The following is a 19,315-nucleotide window of genomic DNA, read 5'->3' on the forward strand; positions in this document are numbered from 1 at the left end:
AAGGCAAATCCAGAGAGGGAAAAAATATCACACCATCTCTAACGATTTATTACTCTGAAATCACAACATGATACAAAAGTAAAGATTTCAAAAGCACAGAATACACTTTAACAGCCAAAATGGAAGAAAAGAACCTTGACAAAAGAAGTAATGAGTTCCACCTGGAAACCAGATATACACGTCTACAGTACGGGGAACAGGGAGGTGTTTGGATACAGATACAACAAAATGGCACAAAGTTCACAGATCTGTCCAGAGAAAGGGACTTTAACAGCTAATATCATCGCCAGTTCACTCCATTAAGGCACACATACACTTGGGTTTGAGGGCGCTTGTCTAAAACTATTTAAGCCACTGGTTCACATGTCAATGCTCGGATGGATTGACATGAACTGGACGTTTACATGACACGGTAAACAATTACAATTTTATATCAAGGCAAATGACACTTAACTCATTAGTGCTAAATAATAAGTACCCAAGTACCTGCTTTATGGTTCTCTTGGATTTCAGACCCATGAAATAATACCCTATTGTGCGCAATCTGGACGATTCATGTCACGTACAGAGCCCTGGGACACAACTAAAATATCGCTGTACTTTTATGTACTCCAGTACACCAGTGATAACTCATCGCACTGTGATAGGTTTCCTCAAAGATAAAACCACAATTTGACTGAGGACAAAATGACATCAAACAGTTTTTTGCTATTTCTATCTTGATTTGGGCTCTTGCTGCACCCAAATGCACCTATGTTTAATGGCACTGTCCTCGACAGGCAGTACGTCTTCCAAGTTACAAATAAATTTGATCACACAAACATTTTAACCATATAATCTTTGGCCAAAAAAAATATGTCTAGGGTAGAATAATACAACAGCATTACTGAACGAACCACACACAACTCCACACATACAGAGAGAAAAAGTGGACTGTTGGCTGACATACAGCATGTATATAGGCGTGTGTGAAGAGATATATATATATATATGACCCTGGACCACAAAACCAGACTTAAGTGTCAATTTTTACGAAATTGAGATTTATTCATCATTGGAAAACTGAGTTAATAATTAATCCATTGATGTATGGTTTATTAGGATCTGACAATATTTGGCCGAGATACAACTATTTGAACATCTGGAATCTGAGGGTGCAAAAAAATACAAATACTGAGGAAATCACCTTTAAATTGTGCAATTAAAGTCCTTAGCACTGCAGATTACTAATAAAAACATTTAAATAAAAGAAGTTTTAATATATTTACGGTTGGAAATTTACAAAATATCTTCATAGAACATGATCTTTACTTAATATCCTAATGATTTTTGACATAAAAGAAAAATCAACAATTTTGACCCATACAATGTTTTTTTGGCTATTGTTACAAATATACTCCAGTGACTTAAGACTGTTTGTTTGTTTTTGCTCCAGGGTCACACACACACAGAGACACACGCATATATAAATGTATACACACACATACAGGTTTTGATCATAAAAATTACTTTCTGTTTCAGCATCAGGAAATTTGTGCTGGCCATAAAGCATCTGCCCTGTTCCTGGAACCACTGAGACACCAAAAAAGATGAAACAGATTATAGAAATAATAAAAATATAATAATATGAGAATATAAATGAAGACTGAAAGTTCTTTGAGACAATACATAATATCATATATTTTATGTAAAAAGCAATAATCATGTTTAAAATAAGTGTTTCGAGTTTGAGTAGTAGTGTTTTATACTTGTGCCAACTATGGCTTACAAAAATGTGCCTGTGTGCATTTAGTCTAATTTTACTTGGAAAATTAACTGAAACGAGTCTAACAAACAATATATGAAGTATTGCAGATGAGCTACCAAAAATAAAAATAAAAGCAGCTACTTGTACACTTGGTTTATTGATCTAGGCCTCTGCTAACAGGCCGTAAAAAAATCTAGTGCCTGAGCCAGTACCATTATGTCTGACAGTACCCACATGACTTCAGCAAGAAAAGAAAAGGAGACGATTGTCAGAATTTGATCACAGCCTAAACGTTTGCAACAGCTTGACCACTCTGCACCCTCCAGTATCCTTTTTTTCGTAACTTCACAGAGTTAAAATACTCATGCATTTGGCAATACTGAGGGAGACATGAAGGACGGGACACAGCCACAGAGGAGCAAAGCTATGAAACTAGGAGGGACGATAACCAGAGAGGAGTCATCGTGAAAAGTTCTCCGGCTCCTCACTGGGTAAAGACCTCCTGATGTAGGTCGAGCAGGATGCGGGTGAAGTTGTTGATTGGTCCGATCGCGCTGAGTGTCATGGAAGCATCCTGTCCCCACAGCAAGTTGGGCCCAAACACCACAGCCAGGTTGGCATTGGACATCTTATTGACTTCACTCTCAGCAGACACCTGCACATCAATAACACACACATATATATATCTATATATATCTATATAAATTCTAAATGCAATATAAAAAATAAGTATAATAATAATAATAATAATAATAATATGTGCATGTATATTATTGTTATATATTTACACACACACACACACACACACATATATATATATATATAGATATAGATATATATATAATATAATTATAGAATATGTAAATATATAATTAATATAAACTTTAAATAAATGTTAAATTAAACTTTTAAATTACAATTATTTTTGCTGAGCATTACCTGTGCAAGAAACTGTACAAGGAAGCGCAGTGATGCATAGTTCTCCTCAGGAAGTGACATCAGCATGTTCCGAATCCTCTCTGGCTGAGACTCTGTGTCAACATCTGATAACACAACACACGTGGAATGCAAATCAAGTTTGTGTGAATGTGTGTGCGGTGTGGTCAAGTCACTTTCAAGGCTCATTGTAAATAGTCTACATGCAAAAGCTGTGGTTTTAACAATCAGTAAACAAGTGTCAGTATAGTAGGTGTACAGATTAGGGATGTAACGATTAACATCGAGCCGGTTGAAAATTCAAATTCGGTTGAGATGCCAAACAAATCGCGATACAATTGGAGTAGGAGTTCATATAAATGTTTCTCTGAGGGGAACTGACCCCTCTGATTTCTTTAGAAATGTTTACGTGGTATTTTTATTTTCATCTTGCATCTAAACAATGCTTTTTAAAGTAGTGTTCATAAGCGCTGCGCTGCTTTGTTTACAGAGATAACTGAGCAAACACTGTATCATTGCTGTTCGTAAGCGCCGCCTGCTGTCAGAGAGTGAACCTGCGTCTCATTCAGCTCATCTGTGGTTTCATTTAGATGTTTTATGTGGTATAGTTTCACAAAACTAAATTCAGACCATACTGTTTCTGCTTCTAATTTTTAAATTATACAATCTAATTTAGATTAAAAACTGCAACATGTATGTAAAAACATGTATGCAGCATCTTCGTTTGGAACATGATTAAAATGCAGTGGTTGCCTCTCATTTTAAATGGAAAGGGCTCAGACAAAGCCTTAGTTTGTTCATAATAAGATATGTATTTTACTTGTGAAACTTACTTCCTTGAGTTCGGGTTTGTTTTAACATTTAAATTTAGTTTTGTTATATTTCGATTTCACAAAGAAACAATGCAGGAATAGCCTAATAAAACAACTCCTTTTCAATTACTGTTAGTCTTCAATCTCATTTTGCAAAAATCGTGAATCGCATGGAACCGTGAGGTGAGTAAATCATTTCATCCCTTGTACAGATGTGTGTGTGTGTTTTCTGGAAGCTGCTGGTGTTGATGTGTGAGTGCGTTGTGTTTTGTCTTCTCACTGTGGAAGTTGACAATGTCGTTGTAGAGCTGATAGGTGAGCAGCGGCTCTGGCAGTTCTCTGAGGAACATCTTTAAGATCACAGCCGCCAAGTGGACATCGTCCAGCTGAGACAAACTCACTTCCTCTCCTACAGACACACACACACACACACACACACACGATTTAAAGACCTGATGACAATCATTCTTGTGAACAGGAAATGTGTGAGGATTCTTCTGCATTCAGAGCATCACATGAATTTACCGGTGTTATATTTCAGCTTAACATCCTTAACCAAAGAAACATTAGCAGAACGCCGGAATATTCCCTCTGTCTTGAGACCTACAAAGAATATGGGAATAAAATTCACATTCTCAATTTAAGAAAGTAAATAAATAAAGTTGAAACTATTCTATAATAAATAGAATAGCCCCCCCCCCCCCCCCCCAGGCTAAACAAAAAGACTACTATAAGTATATCCAACCTTACATGGATACATACAGTACACTTAGATTATGTAAAAGTTTGATAATAAATCTGACTTGACTGAAAGACCTACCGTTCTCTTGCAGGAATCCAATGGTGTCACGCATGACTCGTGGAACTCCCTCCGAGTCTGCAGCCCTGTGTCTCAATCTGATTACAAGCAACGACACAAAACATCATCTAAACAAGCTCCTCCAAAAAAGAATTTCTCATAGTGCACAATCAAAGAGTAAAAATATTTCTATTAAACTCTGTAGTATAAATGAGACTGTCATCTTCAAGTACATCTGGTCGAAACATTCAGCCAAGAATGATATCTTTAACAGTAGCTGTGTGAGATATGAGAGGAACTGTTAGCGACGTTACTTACACTGACAGTGGAACCCCAAACTGCTGGAAAGGAAGAGGAGGACTACGAGGTGGAGAGATCGGTCCGGGGACGACAGACGGCTTCAGGGACAGACGGATCTTATCATCATACCTACACAAAGAAACTCCTGAATGCACTTAAAAAGAACTTATAATCCGGCCTCAGATGTGACAGTGTGATTCGAACACATGAATAAATGCGTATATAAAAGCATATATACAACTTCTTACTCTCGGACTCTGTTGGGGATCACCAGCTGATCACACTTCACAATCTCCTCCAGTTCACTCAAATAATTGATGTAATTTATCTTGCGGCCGAATTTAAAGCTGTGAACAGAACATAAGCACATGATGTATTACGAAGTATTATGCATTCAGGCTGTAAGATGCAGATTACAGTACAGATCACACTCGATAATCAAAGTGAGAATGAAGTAAATTGAGTGTAGTGTGTCACGGACCTGATGATGGGTTTGAAGATAATAAGGATGGTTCTGATAAACATGGTGGGGTGGACAATGTACAGCGCCTTGATATTTTTCTTATACCTGCAACAGCCACAGAAAACTGAAGCTTGAGGTTTGCTCTCGTGTGCCGCAGTTAAAAGCACTCAAGAGCCTCTCCCTAACAACAGCATCACTCACTTCCTGTCAAACTCTCGATAGGCATCCCGAAGCCAGCTTGCAGAGGGCTTGTTCTCGCTGGTCAGACCATGATGGAAGTAGATGAGGGTATAATCACTCTCCACATACTTATCAAGAGTCTGCTTCAAATACCTGCACACAAACATCAATAAATGCATACACCAAATCAAAACTTGTTTGAGTTCATATTAGACACTAAACCCAACAGAAGGAACATCTGCACTTATTGTTATATTTATGAATCAGCTTCCAATTACTGAAACTTCAGGTTTTATTTATACACCTCAGCGTCTGTAACATATGCTATAGATTCCATCACAGAAACCCTTCTGTTCTCAGACAACTCCTGACGTTCCCAATAGGGAACTAAACTAAGTCTTGATTTCACTTCATTAAAAACTTCATTGTCTTAGGGTGCTTTGACCCACCGAACACATGATTCATTTAGAACTCAGCATACGAGTGGTTGACATTTAACCCCAAAAATGAAGAAAGGAAAGCCTCAAGAATCGTCCTAAATATATTTCTCACGGGAATAAACATTTTGGCATTTTAAGATAACTAGTTTAAATTAAGAATGGACAGTTAATCCCTGAAATCATAAAATGATGTGGCATATAGTGTATAATTCATTTATATAATAATAAAATGACATGCTTATTTTCAATAATCAGTCCACTGAAATAAAGTTTCAGATTTAAGTACCAATTTGGTGAAAAAAAAAAAAAACGTCACACCAGCATAAAAAATTTGCATATTAAAATTATTATAAATAAACTGCACAAACAAGCAGAGAACATCAGTTTATATGTCAAAAGCGCTGCTTATATCTCCCAGAACAGTACAACCCAAATATTCAAGTGTGTCCAGCACATTTTATGGAGGAAAGTTTCCTGAACCTGGTGAGGGGTGTAAAATTTCCAAAATGTTTGAGGTATTTGGCCAATCACAATGTACAGGATAACTGGCCAATCAGAGCACACTGCGCTTTTCAGAACGATGAGCTTTGTAAAAATCGATGTGTTTCGGAAAGGCGGGGCATAGAAAAGAAACAATAGAGTATGTGGAAAATGAATGTGTTTTTTGAACCTTAAACCGCATAAACGCATTGCATTACACCAAATACAAAAAACAATGGCTTTTTTTAGCAACATCATATGACCCCTTTAATAAGGGGCGACACAGTGTACTGAGCCAGGCATGATACATCTAATGAAGCACATAAATGAAGCAGAGCAGCGATGCCTACATGAGAAGTTTATGATGATCCAGCTGATGTTGGGGAGGCATGCGGCAAGCATTAAAAACAATGACCTTCCGACCAAAGTTATCATCACCTAAAAAGAAAGAGAAAGATCAGGAGATTTTAGAATTAGAATAAACCCTCGCTGGTGACGCTTGTGCACTTCATAACACCTCACCTGCAACCTCCACAATCTGATGTCTGGCAATGTCATAGAAGGGGTCGTCCCAGGACAGATGTGATGGGCTGCCAAGGCTTTTAATATCTGAAGCTGCAGAAAAGACTATAATGAATGCTACATTTAAAAAAAAAAAAAAAAAAAAAAAAACAACAACAACATTCAGCACTTTGCTAGCTTAAACAGATGATCAGGATTTGAAATGAATAACCACCAACCCAACAAATGCAAGTAAAATCAGCCATAGAAACACATATCATGTCCTCCAACCAGAAACCTTCAACATCAAAACAAAAGGCATAAAGAGGGCCACACATTGGACAAGAACTGTTCCCTGAACCTCCTAGGAAACAAAGCCACTTCTTCTGAACTGTTCTCACCTTTCTTTTTTTATGGATATATATGTGTGTGTTTGTTTGTTTGTGTGTGTGTGTGTGTGTGTGTAGCTCAAGTGGTAGAGCATTGCATTAGCAGCGTAACATTGTGGGTTCAATTCCCAGGGAACACATTAACTAAAAAATGTTAGTCTGAATGCACTGTGAGTCGCTTTGGATAAAAGTGTCTGCTAAATGCATAAATTTAATTTAATTTAATATAAATTGTCGGCATGCTGATCTTCAACATAATGAAAATTAATCATTAATTTTAGGGTGACCTATATTTGGAATTACAACAAAAAATAAACAAGAATTTGCTTTTTTTTTATCTATTGTATTTGTATTTATAAAAAAATAATAATTTACGAATACATTTTTAAGGTATTGGTAAACAATGGTTGACTGTCATAAAATTAAAGGCCATTCAATGATTCAGAATCAGGTCTAATAAAAAATATTTTCAAATTTAAGCAGTGATTTTGACCATCAAGTTTATTTCTAATATTTTTGTTCCAGCTAGAAGAAATTCTGAAACACCAGAAACTTAATTTAGTAGCCAAATTGTCCACCAAGTAAATACTTTGTTTTCAAACTCTGAATTACACTGGACTTCACGAAGCCCGCCCTGTAAGAGGGGTAAAGTGTGCCTCTGGGTATACGCCTGTGTAAGCGTGCATGTAAGTGTGTGTGAGTGTGTACTGTATGAGTAATGCTGTATGACTCCTTCAGTTCTCTGCTGCCTCTTAAAAAGGCAGTGACAATTATGTCAACCGGAAGGTTTCCGCTTCACTTGCCTCTAAAAATAAAGCAAGCATATGATTGGTATTCATGATAAGATGGTAAAGTACTTGACAATAACTTCCTTTTTCTTACACGGCTTTATTCTTTGAAAAGATCAGTAAAATTCTGCAAAATTAAACTGAATGTTAAAATTATTATAATCCTGTATGCCACATAAACTCCCCCCACCATGTACTCACCGGATTTGCTCAGGCTAACAGGGTCATCTGGTGGCCACTGTTTGTCCTGAACCAGTTTGAGCTGGTCCAGGGCAGCACTAGGAGAGTCATCTCCTCCCAGATCATCGTGAAGGTCCACCAGCAGGTCAGAGGACATGATGGTCCTCTTAGACAACACAATCCACACACAAAGGTTAGACACAGAACAGCACGTTACAGTCCCACACAATGTAACTCTGAGATCTGTGAAGGCTCAGCTGCCGTCACACTAGGTTCCTGTCTGTCCAGCATAAGCCTGGGTAACTGCAGCATTTTCACACGGGCACACTTGCATGTTTAGTGACTTCCTGACGCACATGACTGACCACGATGTCAAATGCTGAACAGGTCGTTTGAGTTTGTTCCCTAACTCTCCCTAACCCCCCCTTAAAGTGAAAATGAATCTCATGCATACTGGCATTTCAGAAAAGATCAGGGTAATCATGATATCGGTTCTGAACGATTCCCTTCCCTTCTCACAAAACTAAAAAAAACAAACAAAAACAAAAAAACACCTTAACTTCTTCATTGGAACAATATCACATTCAAAAGAACAGGTAAATGGTTGCATTAAATTTGATTGTTAAATGAGCTACAGTAATTGCGTCTATTTAAAAAAAAAAAAAGCATGATTAAAAATGATTCATTTCCAGATCACATAATCACTAGTTGTTCTGCTCTGCTTTGTGCACTCCATAGTAAGCAAACTACCCCCAACAATTAATACCTAATGTTCTTTCTGAGACAGTACACAGTGCATTCATTTAACAGCTCGCCCGTTGTTTGAATGTTTTTATTTGCCACAACCATAATGATCACAATCAATCTTCTCATCGCGCATGTCAGAAACGTCAAGATTTGTGGAACTAAATTCTTAATAATATTATAATTTCTTATGTTATGATCACATTCTGTGATTGTGCTATCTTTTTGAATCTGTGTGTAGCTATAGGGCTCCCAGAGCAGCCGTCAGTAGAGCTCAGACAGTGATCTGCTGTGACAGTCCTTCTGCAATGAGGCCGTCCAGCCGGATACTGACAACAATTCTCTGTTTTACCCTTTGCTCCTATTTATGTCCTCAACCCTAGAAGAGCCAGTTTCACATTTACGATCATCTGTGACAGCCTTTGTTCTGCTATCTCTAAATAAAGTGGTAGCATTAGAGCAGTCTTCAGGTGATGTAACCAGGGCCATTAATCTGTCGCTCTGATTAAAGATCATCTCAGTTATCTAGCCTTGTTGTAAATACTGGCAGCACTCTTACTATAGATTGCTTATAGTCAAAGAAACCGTATAAAGAAGTGTTCACAATTCTAAGGTTACTAGTTGGACTATCATTGATGTCGATACTTTATACATCTCTTGGTTCTTACCAATCAGCACCTGTCCAAAATCAATCGTGTCCCTCTCTACAGTGCCATCTCATTCATGGCCATTTCAAAAAGATCATCAGCAAAAACAATGAGCCTCATTCACACTTGTGCTTCAAGGCAGCTCTCAGTGAATCAACCAGCACTTCAGACAGAAACAAAGACCCTAAAGAGAGCATACAACAAGAGACCTTAAGAAACCCAGAAAACCTCCAACACCTCAGAAATCAACTACACTTTCTAAACTATAAAGAGCACAACATAAAGCAATATCTGCCTGAATAAAATCAATAGCTAGTGCTTTTCTCATGTACTAATGAGTGTATTACAATTATTAACAAAATACATACAATCAAGATTTCACTCTAAATTATAATATTAAGAGCAAAAAAAAAAAAAAAATACAGAAGAAAAAATTCTGTACTTGACTTCTGCCCATTCACGTTAGTTCATCTGTGGCTGGTCAGTGGCTGAGAGCCAGACATAGCTAAAACCAGCTCCATATTCCTGTAACGTTCCTCAATCATAAGTTACTAAACATCTGCTAAAAAAATGCAAATGTGATAATTATCAGTTCCATTTCAAGTACAGCCAGATGGTTTATACGTGCTCGGCTGACAAACACAGTGAGATACCACAGAATAATCAGCAGAAAGGAGCAGACGAAAGCAAAACTGAGTGTGAGGTCTAGTATGGAAGCATATGGGTAGCATTATTCAATTTGGGATGTAATATGCAAAATGACAATGCAATATGTAAAATGGCAATGCATTTCTGTATTTACATTTACATTTTCCAATACATTTGTGCAACGTTTGGTGCAAAATGAAAATGAAAATTAAATTACATAATTTTCATTTGCCATTTACTACACCAGTTTTAATATGTAAAATGAATATTAATTTTAACGCTTTATAAGTTGCAAAATTAAAATGAAAATGTATTACAGAAATGATTAGATATGTCTAACATGTTAAAGCAAAAACTGTGGCAAAATGATCATTTAAATGCTATTTTTCTTAATTGCATTAACACTCACAGTCAAGACACTTACGATTGCATTTTCATTCGGTGTCCCGCAATGAATGTAGCAAAATTCAATGTGCACATTGAAAATGCATTCGGAGCCGATCACGTGTCCCCGCCCTCGCGCCACGTCAATCATTGTGTGAACAAGGCGGGGCTTACAGAAGGTCAGAGACTCAAGTCTCAAGAAGAGGATTCAATCAAGTGAGACAACATGGACAAGACAGTTGGTCCGTGTATGTTTTGATCATTTCGGTTTATGGCTTCAATATTTCATTCGGATTTGTGGGCGGAGCTGAAACGCTGCTTTCATCTGATTGGTCGAATCGGATCGGTTTTCATCTGACAGCCTTCAGCTCGGTCTTGTCATTCTTTCAGGCAGAATAAGAGTCAGTGCGAGTGAAGCACTGAAATGTCTGAAACTACGCTCACTGTTAATTAGCATAATATTTGAATCAGATGTAGCTGGGCAAATTCGTGCTGCTGAGACCTGCAAATTGTTTCTAGGTTATAGTATTGTATGAATATTGTCCCACTGATAAATACAGTGCAAATAGTTCTGTCCCTTTGGATAACAGTGAAGTGGAAATTAAAATCAATAATAGACTGAACAGTTCCATGTCTGTAACATTTACCACTCTCATCGTTTAAGTCATAAGGCACTAGGTATGTGTGTGTGTGACATTAATAAATAATTGTAAAAATGAATATAGTTACATTTCTAAATAAAAATAGTAAAATTACCTCTATGCTGCTCAGTGCTCCTGTAGCCTACCCCAGAGCGCCCTCTCGCGGCTGTAGACGGTAATGTTTTCTCTTGGTCTTGAATAAATATGACATATAGTCCAGTGCGACTTATATATGTTTTTTTCCTCGACATGACGTATTTTTGGACTGATGCAACTTATACCGAAAAATACAGTTAACATTATTATTATTATTTATTATGAGAGTAATTGACACAGACTAGAACTTGAAACTAATGTTTCAGCCAATTCAGCTCATATCTTTAGACTCGTCCGACTCGTGTTGCTTGTATAACTGGCCAGACTTACCTTCCCAAAAAATCCTATTTAATTTTATTTCATAAATTTAACTATATTTATTTCCACTTTACTGTTATCCAAAGGGGCAGAACTATTTGCACTGTTTTTATCAGTGGGACAATATTCATACAATACTACAACCTAGAAATAATTTGCAGGTCTCAGCAGCACGAATTATGTGCCCAGCTACATCTGATTCAAATATTATGCTAATTAACAGTGAGTGTAGTTTCAGACATTTCAGTTGAAGGCTGTCAGATGAAAACCGATCCGATTCGACCAATCAGATGAAAGCAGCGTTTCAGCTCCGCCCACAAGTCCGAATGAAATATTGAAGCCATAAACCGAAATGATCAAAACATACACGGACCAACTGTCTTGTCCATGTTGTCTCACTTGATTGAATCCTCTTCTTGAGACTTGAGTCTCTGACCTTCTGTAAGCCCCGCCTTGTTCACACAATGATTGACGTGGCGCGAGGGCGGGGACACGTGATCGGCTCCGAATGCATTTTCAATGTGCACTTTGAGTTTTGCTACATTCATTGCGGGACACCGAATGAAAATGCAATCGCAATCGTGTCTTGACTGTGAGTGTTAATGCAATTAAGAAAAATAGCATTTAAATTATCATTTTGCCACAGTTTTTGCTTTAACATGTTAGACATATCTAATCATTTCTGTAATACATTTTCATTTTAATTTTGCAACTTATAAAGCGTTAAAATTAATATTCATTTTACATATTAAAACTGGTGTAGTAAATGGCAAATGAAAATTATGTAATTTAATTTTAATTTTCATTTTGCACCAAACGTTGCACAGATGTATTGGAAAATGTAAATGTAAATACAGAAATGCATTGCCATTTTACATATTGCATTGTCATTTTGCATATTACATCCCAAATTGAATAATGCTACCCATATGCTTCCATAGTCTAGATCTTAACAACAGCATCATGTGATTCTGTCACCATCCACACGTGGATCCAAGGAAGAGAAACACAGAACAAATGATCTCCGCGCGTCTCTGACGATCACATCAGATAACTGCTGGATTAACTGTGATAAGGTCATTTGCGATAAGGAAGAAATTTATTAAGAAATTGAAGGATTTCCTTCACTAGTCATTTTTAAAAGGCCCTGCGGTGAGATAAAAATTTTTTTCAGAAAGAATAAAGGTTAAATGTAAGTCTCTCAATTAATGTGAGGTCATAAAAATTGCATTCACAATAATAATAAAATAATAACGAATGGTTGTTTAAAATAGTTTCGGATGAAGCAGACCATGTTGCACTGCAGTGCATGTCAATAACCCAAAACCCTTTTTTTGTTAAACAGGTACCTCCATGTACTACAAATAGCCACGGTAGAGCCAATATTTTACTATTTCTTACCTCATGAACAATATTACAGGGGAAACGATCGACATTCGGGATCAGGGCTTAGCGCTTGGTAACGTTAGTCTATGTGCGATTTCTCTGTGGCAGTAACATCACCGATCATGCTCTTCCAGCTTTCAGAGTTTTTAGTAAAATGACAAACGTTTGCTCTCTTTTTGGTCGTCTGATGTAGATACACGTCTATCAGGACAGATAGTGTCTGATTCCCAGCGTTTCTAGGGAAACGCAACATCTGCACGCGCAGCCGCGCGAACAGAGTCAACATGTAGACATGTGGTTTCATAAATAATACACAATAGTTAAGGGCTCAGTGATGGAGAAAAAAGCCAGCAAAAAGCCAGATGCCGCACATATTTGCTTGTTATCATCATTCGACAGTCTGCTAAGCTAACTAGCTGCAAATCTGTTTAATATTGACTCACGAAAACGGAGATTATAACAAGTGTCGCCCTGCCGAGTGACTAGAGGCTTGTGCGCAACAGAGAGCAAAACAACTAACCTTACAGATGTTATGAATCGAATATGGAGAAATTAATTTACCTAATTGTCAGCGCTCCCTATCGAAGTCTTCACCAAATTTCATGCGGCACTTCCTGTTTGCGATCCGTGTAGTTGAGGGTAAACGGCCCGGATGCGGGAGGAGGGCGCATGACCACACCTCCGAGAATGTGGTGTGTTGTTACAATCGTCGGACAACGGGGAAAATTGGCCACATATTAATATCTAATTGTCTAAAGCAAACGCACCAATGTACACGTTTGATACTGCTCTTTGTGGGTTCAGTCGGGTGTATTTTATCATAATGTGTTGAACACAATGATCTGTAAATATGCTCTCTATTATGGATCAGTGGTTGAACAAGACAAGAGTCATAAATGTCAGAAGCCTGCCTCTGTGTCAACACTCCTTCATTCTGGGACCATTAAATCAGTGCGACACCATAAGTGAATTACAGATACATTATAACCTTCTAAGAAATGTATTAGTTTATGTCTGTTTAACCGAGGGGATTGCCCTGAAACTGCCTTACATTTATTTTAGCATTGGTTGACATTTTAGTGTGAAATACATAAATTCAGAAATTAGAGCATTCCGTGATCAGTTGCATGACATCCTAAATGATCTGGGAAGATTATTTTGTTTTATTGAATTACTCTTAATAATTTTGTCTGCATTCCCATTTTTTGCAAATTTACTAACAGGAAACTTTATGGCCTTTAAATTGCTATTTTTTAATCTTCTTTCAAAGCATCACAGCAAAATACAGTGCATTTGATAGCTGTGAAAAATAAGAGCATCTTTGGTGTGTGTTGTAATCTCCCTCAAAACTGTTATCATTCAAAGTCACAGTTCCTTCTCTATTTCTGTATGGGTGGAACCTGGCATTTAATTTAATTTAATAAAAGCAGAATTACACTACACGTGTTTCATTATAAATAAGACACCTGCCCATTCTCACCTTCAAAACACAGAAAGAACTCCAGGATCACAGACGTGTATCAACATACAAAGATTTCAGATTTATTCATCCATTTGAAGGTTTAATCACATTTGACCAAAGTGTTCATTTATTGTGTGGCAAAGGTGTTCTTTCAGCTTGGAAGATCACTCGTCATCCGCTGAGCTTGTTTTCTCGATGACTTTTTTCATCCAGCGACGCATACGGAATAAGTGTGTGTAGAATCCATATTTGCCATCGCGGTCACAGCCCTCGCCCCACGACACAATGCCAATCTGATACCAGCGACTATCTGTTGGACTCTGTGGGCAGTAATGGGTTTCAAAAATAGAGGTGTGAGTTCAGCAAACAGAGCTTTATAGGTCACTGACAAGTCAAACTTGTTTGAGGAGAGAAAAGCATAAACACTGTACCTTCATCACAAAAGGTCCGCCACTGTCTCCTTCACAAGCGTCACCTCTTTTTGCATCATCTGGCTGGTAACCTATAAAACAAAATATGACCTTGTGGTGACAACTGAGTGCAAAAAACATCAAACAAGCTGCTCAGCAAATGAATTGTCTAGGGTCTAAAAGCCATGAAGGATATGAAGTATATTACCGGCACAGAACATGTTGTCAGTGATGATGACCGAGGTGGAATCACGACAGGTGCTCTGATCCGCAATGGGCAAGTGAATCTGTTGCAGCACTGATGGAAGATTGGTTGGGTTTGAGGACCACGACTCCCTCAGGTTCCCCCAGCCAGTCACACGACCCTTGAAACCTGCAAACATCAAACTTCAGAGAGAAAATCTGTCAGTCACAGCTATATGCATACTGTCAGTTTGTTCTGAAGTTATGCTAAAATGCTTTTTCCATACATCGTCATTCCCCAAGAAAATGTTTCACCATAAATAAAGATTACCAAATGCATAAAGGCGGTTGAAGGTGTTAGCTTCATTATGGTGTGAAGTCTCGAAATCGTAATGAAATGAAAATCTACTTTCTAAATGCATGTTATTAATCTTATTGTGACTGATTCATTCATGATTCATCGAACTGTTTAGTCTGCTGACACTCTACCTGTTTCTTACAATTGACTGCTAACTTGCATTCATCTACCTCCATCCAATCAACAACCCATGAATAGCACAAGTCCCTGCCCTACATGATTTTCTTCTACAATAATCTTTTAACTTGTACATACAGTATGGAACAATATATCTGATGCAACATCTGTCTGATTGTAAATATATATAGATATAAAACTACTGTGTTTTCTTACTTCTTTGCAATGCTTTTAGTGGGCAGACAAACAGGGTGGATCTCATTGGTAAAGGCTACAGGCTTCTTCATGTGCAAAAGAGCAATGTCTCGGTTCAGGTTTTCCTTCCAGTTATATTTCGGGTGGACAATGATTTCATCAATGGCCACAATCTTCTCAGTGCCCCTCTCATACCTGACTCAGAGAGAAACAGGAAAGGGTTTAAAACACCTCAACCTTCAGTAAACGGATGTTTCTCAATTACTTGGTGTAAATAAAGTATGTATTTGTGAAAACTACAGTGCAAAGAACTGTATACGGGTTTTTAATAGAATTTTTGGAAAGCCTCACTTGGTACGCGAATGTTTTCCGAGGCGCACGATGATATCATCGATGGTGAAGTTCTTGTTCCACGGTGGATAGAGAATGCAGTGGGCGGCAGTGAGGATCCATTCTTCACTGATCAGACTGGCTCCACACAGCAGCTCCTGAGGACTGCGCTTATACAGCATCACCTGCCTGCATTAACAACAAACACATCATTAGCTGTCGAGATGATCGATAATGTCAAGATGTTTAAAAACAGCCTCGGTGTTGTATTTACCATGGGGCACTGCCCACTTCAGCCTCGTCTCCTCCCACTATTCTGCTTCCAGAGTATGACGCTAGCAGCTCCTTCTCGTTCTTGTCTTCTTTGTGGATCTTCTCAAACAAGGGGCGCACTCCACACTCTGACAAAAGACAGTTTAATCATCTTAATTATCAGCTGATTTTAGAACAACTCAATCTTCTAGGGATAACATCCACAAAACAGATGGGCAAGGTATCAGACTCTTACCTTGCTCTCCCTTGCCAAAGCTACGGGGATTAAAGAAAGCTTTCCTTTTGTCTCCGAGAGTTGTTCTCTCTCTACCATCTGATTCCTCGACAAACTTGTCCAAAGGGGCATCTGAGAGTAAATGACAAAGACCAAATGAATGATGGTCAGTGTTGGCTTAGAGGTGTGTTTATAATTGATGTCTAATGCACTAAGGCTTTGAAAATGACATTTAATCCTAATTTAAACGCGTTGGTTGCAGATGTCCCTTTCAATGAAGGTTCAAGGGAAGAAATTCATATTTTTGTTGCTGAAGATAGTTCACCCAAAAATGAAAATTCAGTTGTAAAGGTCCAAAGAAGAAGATATTTTGAATAGAAGACATTCATACAGGTTTCTAACAACCAGAGTAAATGACAAAATGTACATTTTTGAATGAACTATCCCTTTAATGTATGTGTGTTTTTGCAGAAGGCATTACTGTTCACTTACCGCACATCTCCAAGTCACAGTAATCAATGGTAATGTTTCCGCCTGCTCCCTTTACATAGCACCAGGGACCCTCCATATCTCCATCTGGGTTTCTGCAGTGGTTCTTCACCAGCTGAACTTGAGCTAGCAACTCTTTCCCCTTTATTAAAGCCTGCACTTCTGCTGCACTCCACTGCAGGCATGTGCTACCCCCCAGAGTAACTGATAAATCCCCCGTGTAGCTCTCCCCAGATCCATCCAGACAGTCTTCAGTCTTCAGGTAACGCTCTTCAGGTTTCACACTAGGTAGTGGAGGAGGGGGAAGAACAGTCTCACCTGAGGAGGACAGAGTGTGATGATCAGGCCAGGTGGAAAAGCATAAATGATGCAATGGACATGTAGAAACTTTTTTTCTTTTTTTTACGTATTTACACTGAAGCATTAAATGTGCCATAAACACAGGGAACAAATATGTGTCAGTTGCTATTAAAAATATGCATGTTTTAGTAATTCAGCAGTCTTTTAGCAACCATTTCCTCTGAGCAACCTGGTTCAACAGCACAATGCCGATGGCTCAACTTTCAGGTTGCCGGCACAGTGCTTTAGTTATTGCACCACAGGACATTTTCTCTACCGCATTTTGGCACGCTGCAGGACTCCCTCCTGACTGTTGGGTCTCTTGTAAAACACCAAGGGCCTTGATCGCTCTTATCTGGGTTTCTGCAATAGTTCTCCGGTAGCTTCAGCTGTGTCGCATTAACTTCGCTAGGGGGGGACAAGACGGTCATAAGACAGGAGAGCTGCTTCAACATCACAGAAGGCTTTTTAAGCTAAATACATGAAAACAAAACAAGCGTTTCTTTACTGAGAGCATTTGTGTTTTCTAATCTATCAACATAAAAAGATTAAAAATGGTCCAACACAAGAACAACAAAAACAGGAGTACATACTGAATCCTGTGGGGGAAGTTGCTTGTCCAGTACTGGCATATCTTTCCAGACTTCGTGACAGACACAGTACCACCGTAGCTTTCACCCTTGTCAGTGTAACAGTCTCCTGTCAATCACACATCCAACTTATAGGGTTATTTTGCAACATAGAAACTAATGTATTTGTGTTACGAAAAAGACTCATATTCTGTGTTATGAAAGTATGCATCACCCTTACCCTCTGTTTCCACACATACTCTCAAACTGTTTATATTACTTGGTGTTCTGGATAATTTTGTTCCTTCACATCCTGGCAAAAATAACAGAGGCAGCATCAGAACAATTTCATAAAGTTGTAAAACAGTAAATATAAAAAAATAGCTCAAAATTAAAGGATTGCCACTTTTATAAATGATATTTGTTCACAAGCTGTCATTCTTAAGGTAGGTTTATTATTGCTATTATTGTTTCAACCTGATACTAATCTCTTTCATTTGTAAATTGAACAGGGAAAGGTTAGTGAAAATGCACTTTGTCCCTGGTTCAATAGAAACTGTTTGCACAAAATGTTGTCACTGTTTACACTGAAACTTTCCGTAATGTGATATATACATTCTTACCCAAATATTTTGCCCAAAAAATCTCCTGTGAGGCAATGGAAGAAAAAAGTGAATAATTTAATATACAATATTAGATTAAAAACATATATATACCACACTTAAAATATATTTAATTCCATAAAGACATACCATTTGAAAAAAAGTTATACATTTAAACGCTTCCATGTATTTTCCACTGCAGCTAATCTGTCCACAAGGGCACTGCTCACCGTTTTATCAGCCATCTCGAATACTTCTCGAGCTTCCTCATGGTCACAGATCTCTTCCACACACTCTCTCTCCAGATTCCCAGGTTTTAACTCCTCAAGAAAAGAGTTAGCCCTCTTTGCCCGAATGATCTGAGAGGCTCCCTTATTGTCGATGAACACTAAGGTACAAAAGTCAATCTTTTTTCAAAATCATCACAAAATAATGTTTTTGTTCTTAGCCTTAATCTCTTACCATTACGACACAAGGCGAGTTGGAGGACTTGTCCAAGAAGTAGGGATAGTAGGAGAGTTGCTGGTTTTGCTCCCATTCTTGAGTAGCTGAGCCTGTAATCCTGAAAAAAACTTGGAGCATCTCATTGAATCCCTTCGCCCACTCAGTCAGAAAGCCCACAGCTAGAGTTACCGGAGTCACCAAGTTAATATTGAACTACCAAAGTTCAAAGAGAACAAACTGTCTGAACTGTTCATACTCTTCACTCAAAATAAAAAAGCCACTCTTCAGTATCAGAGATCACCCTTATATCAAAGTGGAACATTCTTTGCTTTCCGGGGAACATGAATCACAGATATTGAAAACATGATGATACGCTTCATATCTCCAAAGCTATGTGAATTCATGCGTAAGGACATATTATACAAGTTCTAACATTCAAACAAAAAAAAAT

At 38.0% G+C, this 19,315-nt stretch overlaps 2 protein-coding genes across 2 annotated transcripts; both read right to left on the minus strand.

The window, feature by feature from the left end:
- Positions 1–27: 27 nt before the first annotated feature.
- LOC128016817 (rho GTPase-activating protein 1-like) lies at positions 28–13,597 on the minus strand. Its single transcript, XM_052601644.1, has 13 exons — positions 13,441–13,597; positions 8,037–8,181; positions 6,680–6,772; positions 6,508–6,595; positions 5,259–5,390; positions 5,076–5,162; positions 4,843–4,941; positions 4,613–4,723; positions 4,316–4,392; positions 4,021–4,098; positions 3,776–3,904; positions 2,687–2,790; positions 28–2,402 (listed from the first exon to the last, which is right to left on the minus strand). The coding sequence occupies exons 2-13, from the start codon at positions 8,170–8,172 to the stop codon at positions 2,232–2,234; spliced, it is 1,305 nt and encodes a 434-aa protein (XP_052457604.1). The 5' UTR covers positions 8,173–8,181; positions 13,441–13,597; the 3' UTR covers positions 28–2,231.
- Positions 13,598–14,399: 802 nt separating this feature from the next.
- Positions 14,400–19,097, minus strand: LOC128016815 (prothrombin). Its single transcript, XM_052601642.1, has 14 exons — positions 18,883–19,097; positions 18,651–18,808; positions 18,442–18,466; positions 18,060–18,131; positions 17,843–17,948; positions 17,527–17,657; positions 16,914–17,228; positions 16,443–16,553; positions 16,209–16,335; positions 15,956–16,123; positions 15,626–15,799; positions 14,960–15,138; positions 14,773–14,843; positions 14,400–14,661 (listed from the first exon to the last, which is right to left on the minus strand). Exons 1-14 carry the CDS (start codon positions 18,956–18,958, stop codon positions 14,506–14,508), a joined length of 1,869 nt encoding a protein of 622 aa, XP_052457602.1. The 5' UTR covers positions 18,959–19,097; the 3' UTR covers positions 14,400–14,505.
- Between the last annotated feature and the right edge of the window lie 218 nt (positions 19,098–19,315).

Source organism: Carassius gibelio, chromosome A7, assembly GCF_023724105.1.
Source record: "Carassius gibelio isolate Cgi1373 ecotype wild population from Czech Republic chromosome A7, carGib1.2-hapl.c, whole genome shotgun sequence".
NCBI classification, from domain to species: Eukaryota; Metazoa; Chordata; class Actinopteri; order Cypriniformes; family Cyprinidae; genus Carassius; species Carassius gibelio.